General features: G+C 62.2%; 3 protein-coding genes across 5 annotated transcripts; all 3 read left to right on the top strand.

Annotated features, from left to right (window-relative positions):
• The first annotated feature begins 197 nt into the window (after positions 1 to 197).
• EXOSC4 (exosome component 4) lies at positions 198 to 3,200 on the top strand. The gene is made up of 3 exons (XM_083865854.1): positions 198 to 431; positions 840 to 1,052; positions 1,725 to 3,200. The coding sequence occupies exons 1-3, from the start codon at positions 261 to 263 to the stop codon at positions 2,097 to 2,099; spliced, it is 759 nt and encodes a 252-aa protein (XP_083721980.1). The 5' UTR covers positions 198 to 260; the 3' UTR covers positions 2,100 to 3,200.
• Positions 3,201 to 3,780: 580 nt separating this feature from the next.
• GPAA1 (glycosylphosphatidylinositol anchor attachment 1) lies at positions 3,781 to 14,751 on the top strand (the record flags this gene model as incomplete). Of its 3 annotated transcripts, XM_083865805.1 has the most annotated exons (13): positions 3,781 to 3,851; positions 4,296 to 4,411; positions 5,090 to 5,263; positions 5,888 to 5,999; positions 7,006 to 7,153; positions 7,590 to 7,691; positions 8,726 to 8,922; positions 9,842 to 10,038; positions 11,113 to 11,266; positions 12,405 to 12,470; positions 12,787 to 12,980; positions 14,057 to 14,224; positions 14,508 to 14,751. In XM_083865805.1, the coding sequence occupies exons 2-13, from the start codon at positions 4,338 to 4,340 to the stop codon at positions 14,749 to 14,751; spliced, it is 1,830 nt and encodes a 609-aa protein (XP_083721931.1). In that variant the 5' UTR covers positions 3,781 to 3,851; positions 4,296 to 4,337. The 3 variants fall into 3 exon arrangements, with proteins under 3 accessions (XP_083721931.1, XP_083721932.1, XP_083721930.1); XM_083865806.1 differs by lacking the exon at positions 3,781 to 3,851 and having other exon boundaries at positions 4,139 to 4,411; positions 9,974 to 10,038; XM_083865804.1 differs by lacking the exon at positions 3,781 to 3,851 and having other exon boundaries at positions 4,139 to 4,411.
• A 948-nt stretch (positions 14,752 to 15,699) lies between these two features.
• On the top strand, positions 15,700 to 21,599 carry CYC1 (cytochrome c1). The gene is made up of 7 exons (XM_083865834.1): positions 15,700 to 15,840; positions 16,702 to 16,898; positions 18,245 to 18,371; positions 19,456 to 19,613; positions 20,293 to 20,453; positions 20,985 to 21,085; positions 21,322 to 21,599. The coding sequence occupies exons 1-7, from the start codon at positions 15,715 to 15,717 to the stop codon at positions 21,424 to 21,426; spliced, it is 975 nt and encodes a 324-aa protein (XP_083721960.1). The 5' UTR covers positions 15,700 to 15,714; the 3' UTR covers positions 21,427 to 21,599.
• Positions 21,600 to 21,789: the final 190 nt, after the last annotated feature.

Raw genomic sequence — 21,789 nt, 5'->3', positions numbered from 1 at the left:
GCGTGGCCTGGCATGAGCATTACGTCACAGGGGCGTGTCAGTATGAACGGCGGAGGGGGGCGTGGCCTCTGCCGCGGGGGCGTCACAGGGGCGGGCACCTCCCAGTGGCGGGCGGCTCGCGCGGGGCACGCCGGGAGTTGTAGTCCGCCCTTCACGGCGCGCACGGGCACCAAGGGCTGCACGCGGGGCACGCCGGGAGTTGTAGTCTGACCCCACACGCGGCGCCAGCGGCGGGAGCGGCCCCGGGAGCAGTTGGCAGGATGGCGGGGCTGGAGCTGCTGTCGGACGCGGGGTTCCGGGCTGACGGGCGCCGGCCGGAGGAGCTGCGTAAGGTGCGGGCCCGGCTCGGGGTGCTGGCGCGGGCCGACGGCTCGGCCTACCTGGAGCAAGGCAACACCAAAGTGCTGGCGGCCGTGTACGGCCCGCACGAGGTGAGAGACCCCCCTGGGGCCTGTGACCCCCCTCCCCCCCCCCTCAGTGTCTGTGACTTCCCCCGGGGTCTCTCCCCACTCCCCCTGTGGTTTTTGGGTGGGCGTCTACCAGTCTGAGCCCCCCCTTCTCTAATTTGTGCCCCACTCCCCCCAGTCCTGGGGACCCCCTCCCCCATTTCTCTCCCCGCTCCCCAATTTCTCCTCCCCCATTCTAGTGCCCACCCTCCACATTCAGGTGCCCCTCCTCCCCAATCTCTCCCCCCTCCCCAATTTCTCCCCCCTCATTCTAGGGCCCCCCCCTCCATACTCAGGTGCCCCCTCCCCAATTTCTCCCCTCCCTCCCCATTTTGCTGCCCCCCTCCGCAATTTCTCCCCCTCCCCCTCTGACTCCCGTTTCTCTCCCCGCAGGTCCGGGGGTCCCGAGCCAAGGCCCCCCCGGACCGGGCTCTGATCAGCTGCCGCTGCAGCTCGGCCCCGTTCGCGGCGGGGGGCGAGCGGCGGCGGAGACCCCCCCCGGGCGGGGGCAGGGCCGGGGAGAGGGCCATGCTGCTCCGGGGGGTCCTGGAGGGGGCCGTGCTCACACAGCTCTACCCACGATCCCAGATTGATGTGCACGTCCAGGTGGGTCTGGAGGGGATTTAGGGGGTCCTGAGGGGATTTGGGGTTCCTTGGGGAGTACTTTGGGTGGGTTTTGGGGAGATCTCCGGTGTTTTTGAGGTATTTTGGGTGGTTTTGGGATGTCCCTGATCCTGTGTCCCCCCAGGTGCTGGGAGCCGGCGTGAATGCGGCTAGGCTGGGTCTGTGGGGTTTTGGGGATATTTTTGAGGGCTGTTTTAGGATGTTTTTGGGATGATTTGGTGTATTTTGAGGTGTCCTGACCCTGTAATGCCCCCCAGGTGCTGCAGGCGGGACAGGGATGAGCTGGGGACCAATGTCAGTGCATCTGGGCTGGGTCTGTGGGATTTTGGGGGTATTTTAGGATGTTTTTGGGGTATTTTAGGGTGTCCTGACTCTGTGTCCTCCCCAGGTGCTGAGAGCTTGCGTTGGTCAGGCTGGGGCCTGCAGGGTCTGTGGGGTTTTCAGGTGTTTTAGGGTGATTCTGGGGGTTATTTTAGGGTGTTTCTGGGGTGCCCTGACCCCATAATCCCCCCCAGGTGCTGCAGGCAGATGAGGGTGAGCTGGGGGCCAGTGTCAGTGTGGCCAGGCTGGGACACACAGAGTCTGTGGGATTTTGGGGAATATTTTAGGGTGATTTGGTGTGTTTTAGGGTCCTGATCCCATAATCTCTCCCAGGTGCTGCAGGCGGACGGGGGTGAGCTGGGGGCCACCGTGACGGTGGCCGGGCTGGCCCTGCTGGACGCGGGTGTGGCCCTGCGCGGGGCCGTGGTGGCCGGGTCAGCGGGGCTGGCTGAGCCCCCGGCCGGAGCCCCGGTGGCCCTGAGTGACCTGAGTGCAGCCGAGGAGGCGGCTGGGGGTCCTCGGCTGGTGGTGGCTGCGGTGGCTCCGGGCGGCGGGCAGCTGGCCCTGTGCCAGCTCAGCGCCCGCCTGCACCAAGACAGGCTGCGACCGGTGCTGGATGCCGCCCAGGCAACCTGCCGCGGGCTGCACACCGTGCTGGACAGCGTGGTGAGGGCCAGGCTGCGTCGGGACACTGCCATGGAGCAGTGACCACTGCAGTGACTACCCCAGGACATGGCCATAGAGCAGTGACGGTGGGGGACACAGCCATGGCACAGTGGCCACTCCAGAACACTCCTATGGAGCAGTAACCACAGGGCCAGGCTGCACCAGGACATGGCCATGGACCAGTGACCAGCACAGTGACCATCCCAGGACATGGCCATGGAGCAGTGACCACAGGGCCAGGCTGTGCCGGGACACTGCCATGGACCAGTGATCACTGCAGTGACCACTGTGGGGACATGGCCATGGAGCAGTGACCAGCACAGTGACCAGCCCAGGACACCCCACAGTGACCACAGAGCCAGGCTGTGCCAGGACATGGCCATGGAGCAGTGAGTGACCACAGGGACAGCCCCAGGATACAGCCATGGAACAGTGACCAACGGGATGACCACCCCAGGACATGGCCACGGCAGTGACCATCACAGTGACTGCCCCAGGACACTGCTGGTGAACAGTTACGATTATAGTGACTGCCATGGGGACACTAGGACGTGGCTATGGCACAGTTACTGACCACAGTGACCTCTGTGGGGACGCAACCATGGAGCAGGGATAGTGACCGCAGGGACCACCATGGGGACACGGCCATGGCCCTGTGACCAGTGGGGACACTGCCCTGGCTGAGTGACCCAGGGGATGCTGTGGTGACCAACTGACCCCTGGGAGCTCCAGTGTGACGTCGCTGCAGTACTAGCTGGTCCTGGAGACACTGATGATGTCACTGTGGTGACCAGCTGATCCTGGGGACACCAATGATGTCACTGATCCCATGGGTTTTGAGGAGACACCGATGACATCACTGCAGTGACCAGCTGACCCTGGGGACACTGATGACATCGCTGATCCTGGAGACCCTATGGGTTTGGGGGGATGCTGATGATGTCACTGCAGTGACCAGCTGACCCTGTGGGGTTTGGGGGGACACCGATGACGTCACTGCTGACCCTGGGGACCACACAGGTTTTGGGGGTACATCGATGGCACCATGGCAATAAACTGCGGTGTGTCACTGCACGTTCTGTGTCGCTCCGTGTGTCACCTGAGTGTCCCCTGTGTGTGTCATCCTCTTTGCCCCCAAACCCTTGTTTTTCCCCATTTTCCCCCCTTTTTTTGCTCCTTTTTCCCCTTTTCCCCCTTTTTTGCCCCCAAACCTCCATCTTCCCCCTTTACTCCCAAACCCCCATTTCTCCACCCTTTTTTCCCCCCTTTTTGCCCATTTTTCCCCCTTTCCTCCTTTTTCTCCTCCCCTCCACCGCTCCTTTCCCCTTTTTTAAGTCCCACCCACCTTTTCCCCCCTTTTGTCCTCCAAACCCTATTTTTCCTCCTTTTTTTGCCCCCAAACCCCATTTCCCCCTTTTCCCCCAAACCCCCCTTTCCCCTATTTTGCCCCCAATACCCCATTTTTCCTCTTTTTGCCCCCCAAACCCCCTTTTTCCTCCCTTTTTTCCCAAAAAAACCCCGTTTTCTCCCTTTTTTGCCCCAACACCCCCCCTTTTCCCCCCTTTTTTGGCTCTTTTCCCCCCTTTTTTGCCCCTTTGCCCCCAATCTCCGTTATTTCCTTGGGCCCGCCCACATCCCCGGTGGCCCCGCCCACTCGCTCGACCCCCCGCCCCCTCTCCACGGCGTCCCCTAGCGGGGTGGTGCCGCGCGATCGATGTCTCTGCGCTCCGCTCCGCGCCCTGGCCGCGCGATCGGGCAGCGATCGAGCGGTCTGGCCCGGCCGCGCTCCCTCAGGTTTTTGGGGCGATTTTGGAGCTTTTTGGGGAATTTTGGGTAATTTTGGGGGCCCGGAGGGCACAGGGGGGTGCGAGGAAGGGAAAGGACTGGGCCAGGCCCGTGGGGGGGCTGCGGGGTGCGAGAGGAGCTCGGTATAGAGGCGTTGGGGAAGGGTAGGGGCTGGGCCCTGAGGGGTCTCTGTGGGCTTTGGGGTGTCCATGGGGTAGGCAGGGGGCTCGGGGGGGGGGGGGGATTTGGGGTGTCCATGAGGTGAGGAGGGGGCTGGGGTGGGGCTGTGGGGGGGATTTGGGGTATCCATGGTGTGGGGAGGGGTCTTTGGGGTCTCTGTGGGGTCTTTGGTGTCTCCGTGGGGTTTTGGGGGGCCCTGGGCAGAGCAGGGGGCTTCCCAGTATGGCCCGCGGGGACCCTCCCTCACTGCCGGGGCCCCCGTGTTCCCCCCAGCCCCCCGGGATCCCCAGGGCCCCCCAGACCTCCCGTTCCACCATGGGGCTCCTGTCGGACCCGCAGTGCCGGCGGGCGCTGGCCCGGCTCGTGCTGCGCCTCAACACCCCCCTATGGTGAGTGGGGGGTCCTGGGGGGGGCTGGGGGTCCTCAACACCTCCCTGTGGTGAGTGGGGGACTTTGGGGGTCCTGGAGGGCCCTGGGGGGGGGGGTGTCTGGGGGTCCTCACCACCTCCCTGTGGTGTGTGGGGGGTCCCGGGGGGCTTATGGGGTCCCCAGCACCTCCCTGTGTTGAGGGGGGGTCCTTGGGAGGCTCTGGGGGAGTCCTGAGGGGCTTTGGGGGGGGTCTTCAACACCCCCCTGTGGTAAGTCGGGGGCTTTTGGGAGGTTCCTGCCTTAACCCCCCCTGCCCTTGCTGAGTCCTGGGGGAATTTTGGGGGGCCAGAGGGGGATTTTTGAGGTGCTGATGCCAGTTTTAGGGTACCAGGGGTGATTTTTAGGGTGTCCACAGTGATTTTGGGGTGTTGATGGCAGCTTTGGGGTGATTTTTGTGGTGATTTTGGGGTGTAAGTGCTGGATTTGGGGTATTTGGGGTGTCACTGATGATTTTGGGGTGTCCCTGGCAGTGTCCTGAGTTACCTGTCTGGGCTCACCTGGTTCCTGCTGCTGCCCCCGCTATGGGGCTGTGCTGGGTGTGGAGTGTCACTGAGATGGGTGTGTGGGGTCACTGATGGGTGTGGGGTGCCAGTGACGGTTTTGGGGTGTCAGTGATAATTTTGGGGTGCTCCCCGCAGTGTCCTGAGTTACCTGTCAGGCATCACCTGGTTCCTGCTGCTGCCCCCCCTGGCCCCCCGCACGTACCTGTCGGAGAACGCCATGGGCTCCACCATGGTGGGGGAGGGCTCCGACCTCGGCCCCCGCGCCCTTGCCCTGGCCCGCGAGTTCGGAGGGCACAAGAGGAAAGCAGGGTGAGACCCCTGGAGAGTTTGGGGGCGTTGGGGAGGGGGACATGCCTGGGAGTTCGGGAGGCACAAAAGGAGGACAGGTGAGAATGAGGGGGTCTGGGAGATTTGGAGTTGGGATTTGGGGTCACGGGAAGTTTGGGGTCAAGGGTTTGGTGTTGGAGGGGTTGGGGGTTTAGGGAGAGGGACATGCCCTTGAGTTCGAGGCGCACAAGAGGAAAGCGGGGTGAGCACAGGGGGGTTTGGGGGTGAGTTGGGGGGGGTTGGGGAATTTGGGGGGGGGTTGGGGAGGGGGAAACACCTGGGAATTTGGGGGGCACAAGAGTAAAGCGGGGTGAGAATGGGTGGGTTTGGGGTCAAGGGGTTTTGGGGTTGGGTTTGGGGGTGAATTTGAGGGGTTTGTGGTTGGGGTTTTGGGGAGGGACATACCTGGAAATTTTGTGGGGTACAAGAGGAGAATGGGGTGGGACCTTTTGGATTTGGAGGAGTTTTGGGGCTGTTCCCATTCCCAATCCCATAAATCCCCTATATCCACAGGGGGATGTCTGTGCAGTGGCTGGAGCAGAGCCTGTGGGGTTCAGGGGTGTCCCAATCCCCCATAAATCCCCCATAAATCCCCCATATCCACAGGGGGATGCCCGTGCAGTGGCTGGAGCAGACCATGTTCCAGCTGGGGCTTGAGGTCCATCGCCAGCCCTTCGCACGGACACTGCCCTTCCCCGACGAGGCCCATGAGCGCTACGTACTGGAGGGACTGGGAATGGACTGGGAGGGGATTGGGAGGGGACTGGGAGGGAACTGGGGGTAGCTGGGAGGGACTGGGGGAGCTGGAGGAAACTGGAAGGGGATTGGGAGTAATTGGGAGGGGATTGGGGGGAGCTGAGAGGGGACTGGGTGGGGCGGGATGGGGTTTTGGGGGGGATTTTAGGGGTTTTAGGGGTGAATTGAGGGAGTTTTGGGGGTATTTGGGGCAACTGGGAGGGACTGGGGGAACTGGGATCCCTGGGTAGGTTTTGGGGTCACTGGGTGGGTTTGGGGTCCCTGTGGAGGGTTTGGGGATTCCTGTGAGTGGTGACTCCTGTCCCTGTCCCCTGTCCCAGCGTGGCGTGAATGTTTTCAGGGTGCTGTGGGGATGTTTTGGGGTCCCAGGGCAGTTTTGGGGTGCTGATCTGTGTCCCCTGTCCCAGCTGGTTCGTGGCACCAACGTTTTTTGGGTTCTGTGGGCATTTTTGGGGTCCCTGGTCAGTTTTGGGGTGTTGACCCCTCTCTCCCCCACAGCTGGCCCATGGTACGAACGTTTTCGGGGTGCTGTGGGTGTATTTAGGGTGCTGTGGGGATGTTTTGGGGTGCTGTGGGTGTATTTGGGGTGCTGACCCCTCTCCATTTCAGCTGGTCCGTGGCACGAACGTTTTCGGGGTGCTGTCGGTGGGGTTTGGGGTGCTGTGGGGATGTTTCAGGGTGCCGTGGGTGGATTTTGGGGTGTTGACCCGTGTCCCCCACAGCTGGTCTGTGGCACCAACGTTTTTGGGGTGCTGTGGGTGTATTTGGGATTTCTGGGTGTTTTTGGAGTGCTGGTTTCTCTCAGTTTCAGCTGGTCCATGGCACAAACATTTTCGGGGTGCTGTGGGTTTATTTGGGGGGGGTCTCTGGGTATATTTGGGGTCCCTGGGCAGTTTTTGGGGTGCTGTGGGGATGTTTCAGGGTGCTGTGGGTATATTTGGGGTGCTGATCTGTGTCCCCTGTCCCAGCTGGTCCGTGGCACGAACGTGTTTGGGGTGCTGCGGGCCCCCCGTTCTGCCAGCACCGAGGCGCTGCTGCTGCTGGTGCCGTGCTCTGAGGGCAGCAAGAACAACCAGGCCGTGGGGCTGCTGCTGGCCCTGGCCAGCTACTGCCGGGGTGAGGGACACCTGGGACAGCTGGGAACACCTGGGGACACACCTGGGGGACACCTGGGATACACCTGGGGCCACCTGGGACACTGGGGACACCTGGAGGGCTACCCTGAGGGACCCCACACTGACCAGGCCATGGGGCTACTGGTGGTCCTTGGTGGCTACTGGTGGGGACTGGGGGCTACTGGGCCTGGGGGGGCACTGGGGAGGGGAACTGGGAGATACTGGGGGGTGACAGGGGGCTGGGCTGGGGTGGACTGGTCCGTACTGGGATTGTACTGCCATTGTACTGTCCATACAGGTCCGTACTGGTCAGTTCCAGGTCAGATTTACTGGGCCAAGGATCTGATATTCCTGGGAATGTACTGGGATTGCACTGGTCCATGCTGGTCCATACTGGTTTATACTGGTCCATACTGGTTTATACTGGTCTGTTCCAGGTCAGATTTACTGGGCCAAGGATCTGATCTTCCTGGTGACCGAGCACGACCTGGTGGGGACACAGGCCTGGCTGGAGGCCTACCACGATGTCAACCTTACTGGTAAGACTGGGAGCACTGGGAGGGAATGGGCTTCCCAATATAACCCTTACTGGTGGGACTGGGAGGGACTGGGATGTGTGATGCAAACCTTACTGGTGAGACTGGGAGGGAGTGGGGAGCACTGGGAGAGACTGGGAGCACTGGGGCACCATGATGTCAACCTCATTGGTGAGACTGGGAGCACTGGGAAGGGCTGGGAGGAACTGGAGAACATGATACAAACCTTACTGGTGAGACGGGGAGGGACTGGGAGCACTTGGAGGGACTGGGAGCACTGGGATGACCCTTACTGGTCACACTGGGAGGGGCTGGGATGGACTGGGGTACATGGTGTGACCCTTACTGGTGGTACTGGAAGGGACTGGGAGCACTGGGATGATCCTTACTGGTGGTACTGGGAGCACTGGGAGTGGTCAGGGCCCATTCAGGTGACCTTGGCTGGAGCTGGACTGGACACAGTGACTAGAGTGGACATGGGGGTCCTGTGGGGGTCCTGTGGCCATTCTGGGGGGGTCTCATGGGGGTCTCCCTCCCAGACGTTCACTCAGGGGGCTCCCAGGTGACCTTGGCTGGAGCTGGACACAGTGACCCGAGTGGACATGGGGGTCCTGTGGGGGTCCCATGGCTCTGGGGATCCCATGACCATTCTGAGGGTCTTGTGGTCATTCTGGGGGTGCCCTGGGAGGTCTCAGGGGGATCTCACAGGGTTCTGTCCCCCCAAATATCCCCTTGAGGGGGTCCCAGATGACCCTGGAGCTGGGCTGGATGCAGTGACCAGAGTGGACATTGGGGTCACATGGCCATTCTAGGGGTCCCACGGGCGTCTCACAGGGGTCTGTCCCCTCTCAGATATCAGCCCTGGGGGTCTCCCAGGCTGGGCTGGGGCCATCCAGGCTACGCTGGACACAGTGACCAGAGTGGACATGGGAGTCTGATGGGTGTCCATGGTTCTGGGGATCCCATGGTCATTCTGGGGGTCCCATGAGGGACCCATGGGTGCCCTGGGGAGTCTCACAGAGGTCTGTCCCCCCCAGATATCAGCTCAGGGGGTCTCCCAGGCCGGGCTGGGGCCATCCAGGCTGCCCTGGCCCTGGAGCTGAGCACGGACGTGGTGACCAGCATGGACGTGGCCGTGGAGGGGCTCAATGGACAACTGCCCAATCTGGACCTGCTCAACCTCTTCCACTCCTTCTGCCAGAAAAATGGCCTGCTCTGCACCTTCCAGGGAAAGGTGGGGGGATTTGGAGGTCCTGGAAGGGTCCTGGGGTACTTCTTGAGGGCTTTGGGGGGGTCCTGGAGAGGTTCTGGGGGGATTTGGGGGGGTCCTGATCAACCTCTTCCACTACTTCTGCCACGAGAGTGGCCTGCTCTGCACCTTCCAGGGAAAAGTAGGGGGATTTGAGGGTCCTGGGGGGCTTTTTGGGGGGCTTTGGGGGGTCCTGGAGGGGCTTTGGGGGGTCCTGGGGGGTTGCTCTGCATCTTCCAGGGCAAGGTGGGGGGATTTGGGGAGGTCTGGGGGGTCCTGGAGGACTTTGGGGGCTGCTCTGCACCTTCCAGGGAAAAGTGGGGGGGATTTGGGGAGTCTTAGGGGAGATTTTGTAGGTCCTGGAGGGTATTTGGGGGGTCCTGGAGGGCTTTGGGAGCTGCTCTGCACCTTCCAGGGCAAGGTGGGGGGCACAGGAGGGAGCCTGGGGGGCTTTGAGGGTGGCCAGGGGGGTCTCTCCCTGGCTGGGGGTGCAGAGAGAGGTCAGTGCCAGGTCTGGGGGGGTCAATGCCAGGTTTGGGGGGCACTGGGGGGTTTGGGGGAGTCTTTAACACTCTGCCCCTCCAGAGCCCTCAGGCCCAGGCTATGCCCAGAGCCTGCAGACCCTGGGGCTGATGGAGGGGTTTGGGGAGACACTGAGGGGTCACTCCTGAGTTTGGGGGGGGTCACTGGGGGGGTCAGTGCTGGTTTTGGGAGGTCTCTAACACCCTGTCCCCCCCCATCTGCCCCCCCCGGAGGGTCCCTGGGGCCCAGGTTACACCCAGAGCCTATGGACCCTGGGGCTGAGGGGGGATTTGAGGGTCACTGAGGGGTCACTCCCGGGTCTGGGGGGCACAGAGGGGTTTGAGGATCTCTGAGGGGTCTCTAACAGCCTGTCCCCCCACAGCTGCCCCCCCCGGAGGGTCCCTCAGGCCCAGGTTACACCCAGAGCCTGAGGACCCTGGGGCTGATGGTACTGGGCCAGGCTGGGGGGGGCCCCGGGGGGGCTCATGGGCTCTTCCTGCGCTTCCGCATTGAGGCCCTGACCCTGAGGGGCATCAACAGCTTCAGGCAGCACAAGTTCGACTTGGGGGCCCTGGGCAGGTGAGTCTGGGGGTTTTGGCGGGGGGGTTTGGGGGATCCTGGGGGTCCCTGACCCTATGGGTCATCCACATCTTCCCTGGCCCCAATCCCAGGATCTTGCAGGGAACATTCCAGAGGGGAGTCCCTCTGTGGGGCCAGGGGGGTCCTGAGGGTCTCTTCCCAGATTTGGGGGATTCCAAGGGATCTCTCTGTGTATTTGAGGGGATTCCAGGAGGTCTTTCCCTGGATTTGGGGGGTCCTGGGGGTCTCTATTAGGGGTCCAGGGGGTCTCTCTGTATTTGGAGGGTCCCAGGGGGTCTCCCCTGACCACAGTTCTGCTCCCACTCTCCAGAACCCTGGAGGGAATGTTCCAGAAGCTGAACAACCTCCTGGAACTGTGAGGTCAGGGGGATCCCATGGGGTCTTTCCCCAGGATTTAGGGGGTCTCTCTCTGTATTTGGGGGATCCCAGGGAGTCTCCCCTGACCCCAATCCCACTCTTTCCCCGAAAACACTTGAGGGAATGTTCCAGAAGCTGAACAACCCCCTGGAGCTGTGGGGTTGGGGAGATTACAGGGGGTCTTTCCCCACATTTAAGGGGGTCTCCCCTGACCCCAACCCCACTCCCCCACCCCAGAACTCCTGAGGGAATGTTCTGGAACCTGAACAACCCCCCAGAACTGTGGAGTTGGAGGGGTCCTGGGGGTCTCTCTCTCTGTATTTGGGAATCCCAGGGGGTATCCCCCGACCCCAGTTGTGGTCCCACTCTCCAGAACTCTGGAGGGAACATTCTGGAAACTGAACAACCTCTTGGGACTGTGGGGTCAATGGGGATTCCAGGGGGTCTCTGTCTGTATGTAGGGGAATCCTGGGGGTCTTTCTCCAGTTTTAGGGGTCTCCCCTGACCCCAACTCCACTCTTTTCCCCCAGGACCCTGGAGGGAATGTTCCGGAAGCTGAACAAAGTGCTCAGGACTGTGGGGTCAGGGGGACTCCAGGGGGTCTTCCCCTGGATTTGGGGGTCCCAGGGCTTTCTCTCTGTATTGGGGGGATCCCAGGGGGTCTCCCCTGACCCCGACCCCACTCTTTTCCCCCAGGACCCTGGAGGGAATGTTCCGGAAGCTGAACAACCTGCTGGAGCGCCTTCACCAATCCTATTTCCTGTACCTGCTGCCGTCGCTGTCGCGCTTCGTCTCCATCGGCTCCTACGCCCCTGCGCTGGCCCTGCTGCTGCTGGTGCTGGCCCTCAGGATATCCTGGGCTGAAAACGGGCGAAAACGGGAAAAAAAACCTGAGAAAACCTGAAAAAACGAGGCAAAAATGGGGGAAAATGGGGCAAAAATGGGGTGAAATCAGCTCCGACGCACCTGCGCTGCCACTGCTGCTCCTCGTGCTGGCCCTGAGGAAAATGGGGTGAAATCCTGGGGAAAATGGGCAAAAATGGGGAAAAATGGGAAAAATGGGGGTTTGGGGGAAAAAGGGGGCAAAAATGGGGAAAAACGGGGGAAATGGGGGAAAAAAATGGGGTGAAATCAGCTCCAATATGTCTGCGCTGCTGCTGGTGCTGGCCCTGAGAATATCCTGGGCTTAAAATGGGGGGAAATGGGAAAAAATATGGAAAAATGTGAAAAAACCCCAAAAAGCCAGGGAAAAAAACGGGGTGAAATGGAGTTATATGTGCCCATGCTGGGGCTGGTGCTCCTCGTGCTGGCCCTGAGGCTATTTTGGGCTGAAAACAGGGGAAAATGGGCAAAAATGGGGTGAAATTGGGCAAAACCACAAAAAAAAACTCAAAAAAAGGGGCAAAAATGGGAAAAAAAAACAAGGAAAAAATGGGGTGAAATCGGCTGTGACTCGCCTGCGCTGCTGCTGGTGGTGGCCCTGAGGATATCCTGGGCTGAAAATGGGGGAAAACGGCCAAAAAGGGGGCAAAAACAGGGCAAAAATGGGGGAAAATGGGAAAAAAACAGGACAAAAATGGGAAAAATGGGGGGAAAACAGGAAAAAATGGGGAAAAAATTGGGATTTGGAGAAAAATGCAAATTTGGGGGAAAAATGGGGAAGAATGGGGGGAAAAATGGGAAAAATACTGAAAAAATGGGGGAGAATGGAAAAAATGGGGATTTGGAGGGGAAAAGAGGAAAAAGGGGGATTTTGGGCGCAAGGAAGATGGAGCTGAGGTGGGACAAGGAGGGATTTTGGGGGAAAAAGGGAAAGTTTGGGGAGGTGAGGGGTAAAAAGGGAAACCTGGTGAACTGAGGGAAAAGGGAGGATTTTGGGGAGAGGAGGAATTTGGGATTTGGGGGGGTGTGAATGGAGGGTTTGGGGGTCAGGGGGGGTCTGGGCTGTCTAGGGGTCCTGGCCCTTTCCTTAACACCCCCTCCCCCACGCCCTGGACCTGTGGATGCGGCTGAACCGGAGTGAGGATGGGGACGGGGACCCCCAGCCCAGGGAGGTGAGGGACCCCTGGGGTCCAACCTTGACCTGGGACCCCCACCCTGACCCCTGGGACCCCAACTCTGACCCCTGGGACCCCCAGCCAAGGGAGGTGAGGGGACTCCTGGGACCCCAACTCTGACCCCCAGGACCCCCACCCTGACCCCTGGGACCCCCAGCCTGGGGAAATGAGGGACCCCCAGGGCCACCACCCTGATCCCAGAGCCCCTGGGACCCCTGGGAGCTCCACACTGACCCCTGGGACCCCCACCCTGACCCCAGAGCCCCCCTGGGACCCCATAGTGACCCCACAGTGACCCCAGTCCCTCCCCCAGACCCCAAGGGGGTTCCTGTACCTGGTGCCCCCCGTGCTGGTCTCAGGGGCAGCGGGCACTGCCCTGTACCTGCTGCCTGTGCGGGGTCAGGCCGTGGCCACCCAGCACTTCCCCGTGGGCGAGGCCGAGGCTGTGGTGCTGACCCTCATCGGGATCTACGTGGCTGGGATGGCCCTGCCCCATAGCACACACAGGTACGGAGTCCCTAAAGGGGTCTATGGGGTCTGTGTGGGGTGTTTGGGGTCTGTGGGGTCAGGTCCTGATCAGGATCTATGTGGCCGGGATGGCCCTGCCCCATAGCACACGCAGGTATGGGGTTTGGAGTCTGCGGGGTCTGTGTGGGGTGTTTGAGGTCTGTGTGGGGTGTTTGGGGTCCCTGAGGGAGATTCGGTGTCCCTGAGGGGTTTTGGGGCTGTTTGGGGTGGCACTGGCCCACAGCACACACAGGTATGGGACTGGGGGGATTTGGGGTCTCTGAGGGGAGTTTGAGCTGTTTGGGGTCTCTGAGGGGATTTGGGGTGTTTGGGCTGTTTGGGGTGCTTTTGCCCCACAGCACCCACAGATCCAGGGTCTGGGGCACACACAGGTATGGGGTTTGTGGGGTTTGGGGTCCCTAAAGGGATCTGTGGGGTGTTTGGAGTCTCTGTGGGGTGTTGGGGTTTTTGGGGTCCTTGGTGGGGGTTTGGGGGGGGGGTTGGGGTGTTTGGGCTGTTTGGGGTGGCGCTGCCCCGCAGCACCCACAGGTCCTGCTATATCCCCACAGGTCTGGGAGGTGTCCCCACAGGTCTGGGGGTCCCCAAGGGGTTCTGGGAGGGCTCTAACCCCACAATGTCCCCACAGGGCATGTCTGGGGGTGACAGCCAGGGCTGGATGGCCCTGCTGGGGATGGGGACACTGGGTGACACTGTGACACTAGGTGGCACCGGGTGACAATGTGTATCCCTGTGTCCCCAGGGCGCTGTCCAGGTGTGACAGCCGGGCTGGATGTCCCTGGTTGGGGTGGTGACACTGGCACTATGACACTGTGACACTGGGTGACAGCAGGTCACACTGGGTGTGACAGGTGACCCCAGGTGACACTGTGACACTGTTTCTGTCCCCAGGGCCCTGTCAGGAGGTGGCCAGCAGGGCTGGATGTCCCTGAAGCTGGTGGCTCTGCTGGGGATGGGGACACCGGGTGACACTGGGGGTGACACTGTGTGTGACAGGTGACCTCAGGTGACACTGAAGTGACACTTTGTGACATTCACGTGTCCCTCTGTGTCCCCAGGGCTCTCTCAGGAGGCGGCCAGCGGGGCTGGATGTCCCTGAAGCTGGTAGCCCTGCTGGCCCTGGCACTGCTCCTCACCTGCCTGGCCCTGCTCAACTTCTCCCTGGGCTTCCTGCTGGGCGTCACCCTGGTGCCACCTGCAGCCGCCGTGAGACCTGGAGGGAACAGGTGAGAGCTGGGGGGAACAGGTGTGACTGGTGTGACACAGGTGTGACAGGGCTTCCTGCTGGGGGTCACCCTGGTGCCACCTGCGGCTGCTGTGAATCCTGGGGGGAACAGGTGTGACACAGGTGTGACAGAGACAGGTGTGGACAGGTGAGACCTGGGGGGGACAGGTATGAATGGGGACAGGTGTGACAGGGACAGGTGAGATCCCTTGAACACAGGTAAGGAGGAGGCTCTGGGGACCCTAGGGGTCTCAGGTGGTCTCTGACACCCTGTTCTGTTCCAGGCTGCCCCTGGCTGTGCTCCTGGTGCTGACCACGCCCGGGGTCACTCTGTTCCTGGCCGTGCTGGTGGAGCGGGAGCTGCTGGAGGCTCCGGCCGGGCTGGGCGAGGCCTGGCAGCGTTACCTGGGGGCGCTGGGCCAGGGGCTGCTGCAGGAGCACCTGCATGGGGCACACCTCAGCCCCCTGCTTGCCCTGGGGGCCTATCCCTGCTGGCTGCTGCTCTGGAACGTGCTCTTCTGGAAGTGAGGGATGGACAGATGGACATGGGATGGACACAGGGATGGACACACGGACACAGGACGGACACACAGATCTCTAGCAGGGACAGGCCTGTGGACAGTCCTACAGAGGGACCCCCAAGACAGCCCTGGATGGACGCACGGACAGACCGTGGACCAAGATCCGGACAGAGTCACGGATAGACCCCCAAACCCCCCAGACCCGCAGACAGAGCTGTGGACACACTCATGGACAGAGTCTGGACAGACTCATGGACAGATCCACGGACAGAGCCTGCACAGACCCACAGACAGACTCATGGACAGACCCATGGACAAACCCCTATGTGCCCCTAGACCCATAGACAGAGCTGTGGACAGGGCCATGGACGGACCCATGGACAGAGCTCTGGACAGACCCACAGACAGACCCCGATGCCCTCTCAGTCCCTGCATCCCCACTGGAGCCCCCAGGGCAGTCCCAGGGGTCTCTGGGGACACCGGGGGGGCTCCCTGGGTGCCATTGTGGGGTCCCCACCCAGGTCTGGGACCCCCATCCGGGGACCCCCAAACCAGGATTCTCAATCCAGGGCCCCAAAACTGGGACAACCAAATGGAGACTCCCAACCTGGGACCCTCAAAGGGGGACCCCCAAACCGGGGCCCCCAAACTGGGACCCCAAACCGGGGGGGGGCTTGAAGGGGTCGGGGGGTCGGGGCTGTTGATGGGCGTGGCTTTTTGCTACGGGGCCGTGGCCTGTGCTGATGGGCGCGGCTTCTGTGCAGGGGCGTGGTTTGCTCTTGGGCGTGGTTTATGCCTAGGGGCGTGGTCTATTCGTGTGCTCTTTTCCCGCCCTCCGCCAGGGGGCGTTGCAATAAATTAAAATCCAAATCGTCACCGGGGTCACGTGTCTCTCAGTGACGTAACTCCCCACCGCCTCCCCGATTCCGTCACTTCCGGGGCGTCGCGGCGCGTCCCCTCGACCTCGGCGATGGCGGCGCTGCGGGGCCTGCGGGGCCTCCCGGGGCTGCGGCACCTCCCGAGCCCGCCGGGGCCCGGCCTCGCTCCCCGCGCGCTGCTCCGCCCGCGGGGCGGCCCCGCCGCCGGCCCCGGCGCGGTGAGTGCGGCCCGAGGGGTGCGGGAAGGTCACGGCGGGCGGTGGGCGGAGGGGACCCGGGGCCGCCCCCTCAGAGCCCCGCTGAGGGCACGGCGGGGCCTCGGGGCCCGGACACGCCTCGGGGCCGGCTGCGGGACGGGATTCGCCTATCCGTGGGTCTCGGTGCCTCTCCCTGCCCTCCCGGGGTCCATCCGTGCCTCCCCGGGTGCCAGTCCCGGTGTGCCCGGTGCTTTTCCGGTGTGCCCGGTGCCTCCCTGGTGCGCCCGGTGCCTTTCCCCGTGTGCCCGGTGCCTCCCCGGTGCCCCGGTATCTCTCCCCGTTCTGCTTAGCGTTCCCCGTTACCTGTCCCGGTGTCCCCAGCCCCGCCCGGTGTCTCCGGGAGTTCCCCCCGCCCTCCCCGCCACGCGGTGTCCTTTGCTCGCCCTTCGCGCTGTTCCCGGGGTTCCTGTCGCGACTATCCTGGTGTTCCCGGTAGTGCTGATATTCCTGGTGTTCCTGTCCCGACATTCCCGGGGTTCTCGGTGTCCCTATCACGATAATTGCGATAATCCCGGTGTTCCCTCTGTCCTTGTCACCCCCCGGCCATTGCTGTTGTTCCCCCCGAGCTTCGGGGTCCCCGGTGTCCCCACACGTGTCCCTGTCACCTCTGACCTCCCTGTCACCTCCCCAGGTGTCCCTGATGTCCCCATTGTCCCCCCCAGGTGTCCCTGTCCTCATTCCCGGGCCGCTCCCGTGCCCGGCGGGCTCTGCTGGCCCTGGAGGGGTTCGTGTGTCCCCCAGGTGTCCCTAATGTCCCTCTGTGTCCTCCCAGGTGTCCCTGTGTCCCCCAAGTGTCCCTGATGTCCCTCTGTCCCTCCCCAGGTGTCCCTGTCGTCGTTCCCGGGCCGTTCCCGTGCCCGGCGGGCTCTGCTGGCCCTGGGGGCCCTGGCCGGGGGGGGATCCCTGGCACTGGCCCTGTCCCTCGGGGGCGGTCCCCTCAGCGCAGGGGAGCTGGAGCTGCACCCCCCAAACTTCCCCTGGAGCCACAGCGGGCCCCTGTCATCCCTGGACCACGCCAGGTACACGGGGAGGGGGAAATGGGGGGATTTGGGGGGGGGGAGGTTGGGAAGTCCTGGGTGTGGTTTGGGGATGCTGGACCACACCAGTTAATGGGGATGGGGGAACTGGGGGGGTCTGGGGGGGTCCTGAGGGAATTTGGGGGGTCCTAGGGGGCGGTTTGGAGGGGTCCTGGGGGGGTGTGGGGGTGTCCTGGGGGAATTTGGAGGGTCGTGGGGGGGGGTTGGGGGGTCCTGGAGGGGTTTGGTAGGGTCCTGGTGATGCTGGACCACGCCAGGTACACAGGGTTTGGGGGTAAATGGGGGATCTGGGGGGTCCTGAGGGAATTTAGGGGGTCCTGGGTATGATCTAGAGGGTCCTGGGTGTGGTTTAGGGGAGCCCTGGCAGCTCTGAAGCACTCCAGGTACACAGAGATGGGGAGTTTAGGGGGGGTTCTGAGAGCATTTGAGGGGTCATGGTCTGGGAGGGTTTGGAGGGTCCTGGGTGTGGTCTGGGGGTGTCCTGGGGGAATTTGGGGGGATGCTGGTAGTGCGGGACCACACTAGGTGGGTCTGGGGCAGTTTGGGGGGTCCTGCTCATGGTTTGGGGGATCCTGGGTGTGGTTTAGGGGGGCCCTGGCAGTGCTGGCTTGTGCCAGGTAATGGGGATGGGGGAAAATGGGGGGGGCATGAGGGAATTTGGAGGGTGCTGTAGGGATTTGGGGGAGTCCTGGTGGTGTTGGACCACGCCAGGTACAGGGGGGTTGAGGGAAATGGGGAGTCCTGGGGGGGGGGCGGGGGGGGGGGGGGGGCGCTGAGGGAATTTGGGGGGTTCTTGGCATGGTCTGAGGGCACTTTGGGGGAATTTAGGGGGTCCTGGGTGTGATTTGGGGGGGTTCCTGGTGGTGCTGGACCACCCCAGGTAATAGGGCTGGGAGTTTGGGGATGCCCTGAGGGAATCTGGGGGGTCCTAGGGGGAGGTTGGGGTGCTCTGGGGAGGTTTAAGGGGTCCTGGATGTGCTCTGGAGGGGAAGTTGGGGGGGTCCTTGGGGCATTTTGGGGGCTCCTGGGGGGATTTGGGGTCCCAGGGGCACAGCAGGTGTGGGGGGAGCTGTGGGGTCTGACCCCCCCTTTCCCTACAGGGTGTGAGAGAGTCCTGGCTGATTTTGGGGTGATTTGGGGATTTTTTTGGGGTCTCTTAAACCCTCTCATTCATCCTGGTGTCTGCAGGGGGTTCCAGGCTGATTTTGGGATTTTTTGGGGTCTCTGACCCTGCTGTCTCACTGCAGCATTTGTAGGGGGGTCCAGGTGCACCCCCAGGTGTGTTTGGGGTGATTTTGGGGTCCCTAACCCCCCCTGTCCCTCTCCAGTGTCCGCAGGGGGTTCCAGGTGTACCGCCAGGTGTGCTCAGCCTGTCACTCCATGGAGTTTGTGGCCTTCCGGAGCCTCATCGGCGTCACCCACACTGAGGCCGAGGCCAAGGCGCTGGCGGAGGAGGTGACACCCCGGGGACCCCCTGTCACCCCCTGTGTCACACCTGGGTCACCCCTGTGTCACCTGCCACCCTGGGAACCCCTGTGTCACCTCTGGGTCATCCCTGTGCCACCCCTGTGTCACCTCCTGCCACCCCTGTGTCACCTGCAGTGTCCCATTGCCGCCACCCTGTGTCACCTTCTGCCACCATGTCCCAGTGCCCTGTCCTGGTGTCCTGCTGCTGCCATCCCTTTGTCCCCCTGTCCTGCCACTCTCAGTCCCCACCTCACTGTCCCCAATGTCCCAGTGCCCCTGTGCTGCCACCCATGGTGTCCCTGATGTCCTGGTGGCTCCATCCCAGTGTCCTGCCATCATTGTCCTGCCACCGCTGATGTCCCACTGTCCCCAATGTTCCAGTGTCCCCACCTTGCTGTCCCAGTGTCCATGTCTTATCATTTGCTGTGTCCCTACCCAGCTGTCCCTGTGTCACCTGTCCTTGTGTCTCACCTGTCCTTGTCCCTGTGTCTCACCTGTCCCTGTGTCCCTGTATCTCACCTGTTTGTATCTTAATTGTCCATGTCACCTGCACAGTGGAGGTCCAGGACGGTCCTGATGAGAATGAGGAGATGTCCTTGTGTCTGTGTCTCACCTATATCTCACCTGTCTCACCTGTCCCTGTCTCACTTGTCCCAGGTGCAGGTTCAGGACGGCCCAGATGAGAACGGGGAGATGTTCCTCTGTCCGTGTCCCTGCTGTCCTTGCGTCAGCTCTGTCCGTGTCTCACCTGTCCATATCTCATCCGTGTCTCTGTGTCTCACCTGTCTCACCTGTCCCTGGAGGTAGAAGTCCAGGATGGCCCAGATGAGAACAAGGACATGTTCCTGTGTCACACCTGTCTGTGTTTCTGTCCCTGTCCCTGCTCCTGCTGTCCCTGTATCTCACCTGCCTGTATCTCACCTGTCTGACCTGTGTTTCTCTCACCAGTCCCTGCAGGTGGAAGTCCAGGACAGCCTGGATGAGAACGGTGTCCCTGTCCCTGCTGTCCCTATACTGTCTGTGTCTCATCTGTCCATATCTCACCTGTATCACACCTGTCTCTCCTGCACAGGTGGAGGTGCAAGACGGCCCAGATGAGAACGGGGAGATGTTCATGCGGCCCGGGAAGGTGTCGGATTATTTCCCCAAGCCCTACCCCAACGCCGAGGCCGCGCGGGCTGCCAACAATGGGGCACTGCCCCCTGATCTCAGTTACATTGTTAACGCCAGGTATGGACAGGTGTGGGGGGTCCTGGGGGGGCTTTGGGGTCACCCAACAATGGGGCCCTGCCCCCTGACCTGAGCTACGTTGTCAATGCCAGGTAAGGACAGGTGTGGGGGGCTTTGGGGCCACCCAACAACCCCCTGACCTGAGCTACATCATCAGTGCCAGGTACGGGATTTGGGGGTCCTGACCTCCCCATTCCCACTCTGATCCCATTCCCACACCAGGTTTGGGGTCTCAGGCCCAGTTCCCATGCCAGGTTTGGGGTCTCAGACCTGTTCCCACAATAGGTTTGGGGTCTCAGACCTGTTCCCACAACAGGTTTGGGGTCTCAGAGCAGCTTTGAGGTCTTTGCCCAGGGGACTCCTCCATTCCCCTCTCAGCCCTTCAGTCCCTGCCTCTCCTCCCTGGGGGCCTGGGGTTTGTGTTAGGGGGCTCTGGGACCCCATTGATCTCATTATTGATCCCATTAACCCCACAGGCATGGCAGTGAGGATTACATGTACTGGAGGCTCTGTGATCCCATTATTCCCATTATTGATTGCATTAACCCCATTTTTCACACCATAGGCACGGTAGCGAGGACTATGTGTTCTCCCTGCTGACAGGTTACTGTGACCCCAAATATTAATCCAAATAACCCCTTTCCTGAAGCCATTATTAACCCCATTATTCCCCCCACAGACACGGAGGAGAGGACTATGTGTTCTCCCTGCTGACAGGGTACTGTGACCCCCCTGCGGGGGTGTCCCTGAGGGAGGGGCTGCACTACAACCCCTATTTTCCCGGGCAGGCCATCGGCATGGCCCCCCCCATCTACGACGAGGTGCTCGAGTACGAGGACGGTACGGGGGGGCGCTCCTGGGGGGTCTTAAAGGGGGTTTTGGGGCTCCTGGGTGGGAAGGGTTAAAGGGGGGTTGAGGGGGTTAGAGGGGATTTGAGAGGGATTAAAGGGGTTGGGGGGGGTTAAAGGGGTTTGCAGGGGCTGAGAGGGGGTGGGGGAGCCCTGGAAGGGGGTTAAAGGGGGTTTGGGGGGCCTTAAAGGGGGTTTAAAAGGGGTTGGGGGGGGAGTTACAGGGGATTTTAGGAGGTCCCGGGGGGGCTTAAAGAAGATTTGGGGGATCTTGGGGGGGTTAAAGGGGGTTTGGGGGGGATCAGAGAGGGTTTGGAGGGGAACAAAGGGGTCCTGGGGGGCTGGGAGGGGATTTGGGAAGGATTAAAGGGGGTTTGGGGGGGTCATGCTGGGGCTGGGAGGGGTCTAGGGGGATCCCTGGGGGTCTGTGGGGGCTCCCTGGGGGTATCAGTGGGGTCTCAGTGGGGTTCCTGGGGGTCTGTGGGGTGTCCCCCGGTGGTGTCACCCCCCGTGTCCCCCCCAGGGACCCCGGCCACCATGTCCCAGATTGCCAAGGACGTGTGCACCTTCCTGCGCTGGGCGGCCGAGCCCGAGCACGACCATCGCAAACGGATGGGCCTCAAGGTGGGATGGAGGGCTCAAAATGGGGCTGAGGGGGCTCAAAATGGGGCTGGGGGCTTCTGGGGGGGCTCAAGATGGGCTGGGGGCTTCTGGGGGGCCTTGGGGGCTTTGTGGGGGCTTCAAAATGGGGCTGGGGTTTCTGGGGAGCTCTGGGGAGCTTCAGGGTGGGGCTGGGTGCTTTTGGGGGGCTCGGGGATCCCCCGGCCCCCCCCAACCCCTCGAATTCCCCTGGCCCACAGATGCTGCTGCTCTCGGGGCTGCTGGTGCCCCTTCTGCTGTACATGAAGCGACACAAGTGGTCGGTGCTCAAGAGCAGGAAGATGGTCTATCGGCCCCCCAAGTAGGGGGCACTGGGGGCCCCCCTCGCTCCTGGCCCCCCAAGGACAGGGGAGGGTGGGGGAGGGGCCCGGGGCCCCCCCAGGAGGGGTATTGGGGGGGTCCTGGCCCCCCCGAGGTGTTTGTGCTCAGCCTCGGCTCCTGCGGGGGCTGCGGGAATAAAGTCTGGGATTCCACAGAATCCACGGCTCTGGGGCCAGGTGTGGGGCTGTGGCTGTGCCGTGGGGCTGGCTGTGTTCATGGTGTGGGGACAGATGTGGGGCTGTGGCTGTGCCGTGGGGCTGGCTGTGTTCATGGTGTGGGGACAGATGTGGGGCTTGTTCTGTGCATGCTGTGGGACCAGGTGTGGGGCTAGACATGGGGCTGTGCCC

Source organism: Zosterops lateralis, assembly GCF_965231275.1.
Source record: "Zosterops lateralis genome assembly, chromosome: 1".
NCBI lineage: Eukaryota > Metazoa > Chordata > Aves > Passeriformes > Zosteropidae > Zosterops > Zosterops lateralis.
The sequence above is the reverse complement of the archived record's forward strand: the minus strand, read 5'-3'. Positions and strand labels throughout refer to the sequence as shown.

Bases quoted from the DNA above. Each gene is read 5' to 3' on its own strand.
- CYC1 (XM_083865834.1), top strand. From the start codon at position 15,715: ATGGCGGCGCTGCGGGGCCTGCGGGGCCTCCCGGGGCTGCGGCACCTC. The intron at 18,372-19,455 runs GTGACACCCCGG...TCTCCTGCACAG, and splicing joins CCAAGGCGCTGGCGGAGGAG to GTGGAGGTGCAAGACGGCCC. The intron at 20,454-20,984 runs GTACGGGGGGGC...TGTCCCCCCCAG, and splicing joins GGTGCTCGAGTACGAGGACG to GGACCCCGGCCACCATGTCC.
- EXOSC4 (XM_083865854.1), top strand. From the start codon at position 261: ATGGCGGGGCTGGAGCTGCTGTCGGACGCGGGGTTCCGGGCTGACGGG. The intron at 432-839 runs GTGAGAGACCCC...CTCTCCCCGCAG, and splicing joins CCGTGTACGGCCCGCACGAG to GTCCGGGGGTCCCGAGCCAA. The intron at 1,053-1,724 runs GTGGGTCTGGAG...AATCTCTCCCAG, and splicing joins AGATTGATGTGCACGTCCAG to GTGCTGCAGGCGGACGGGGG.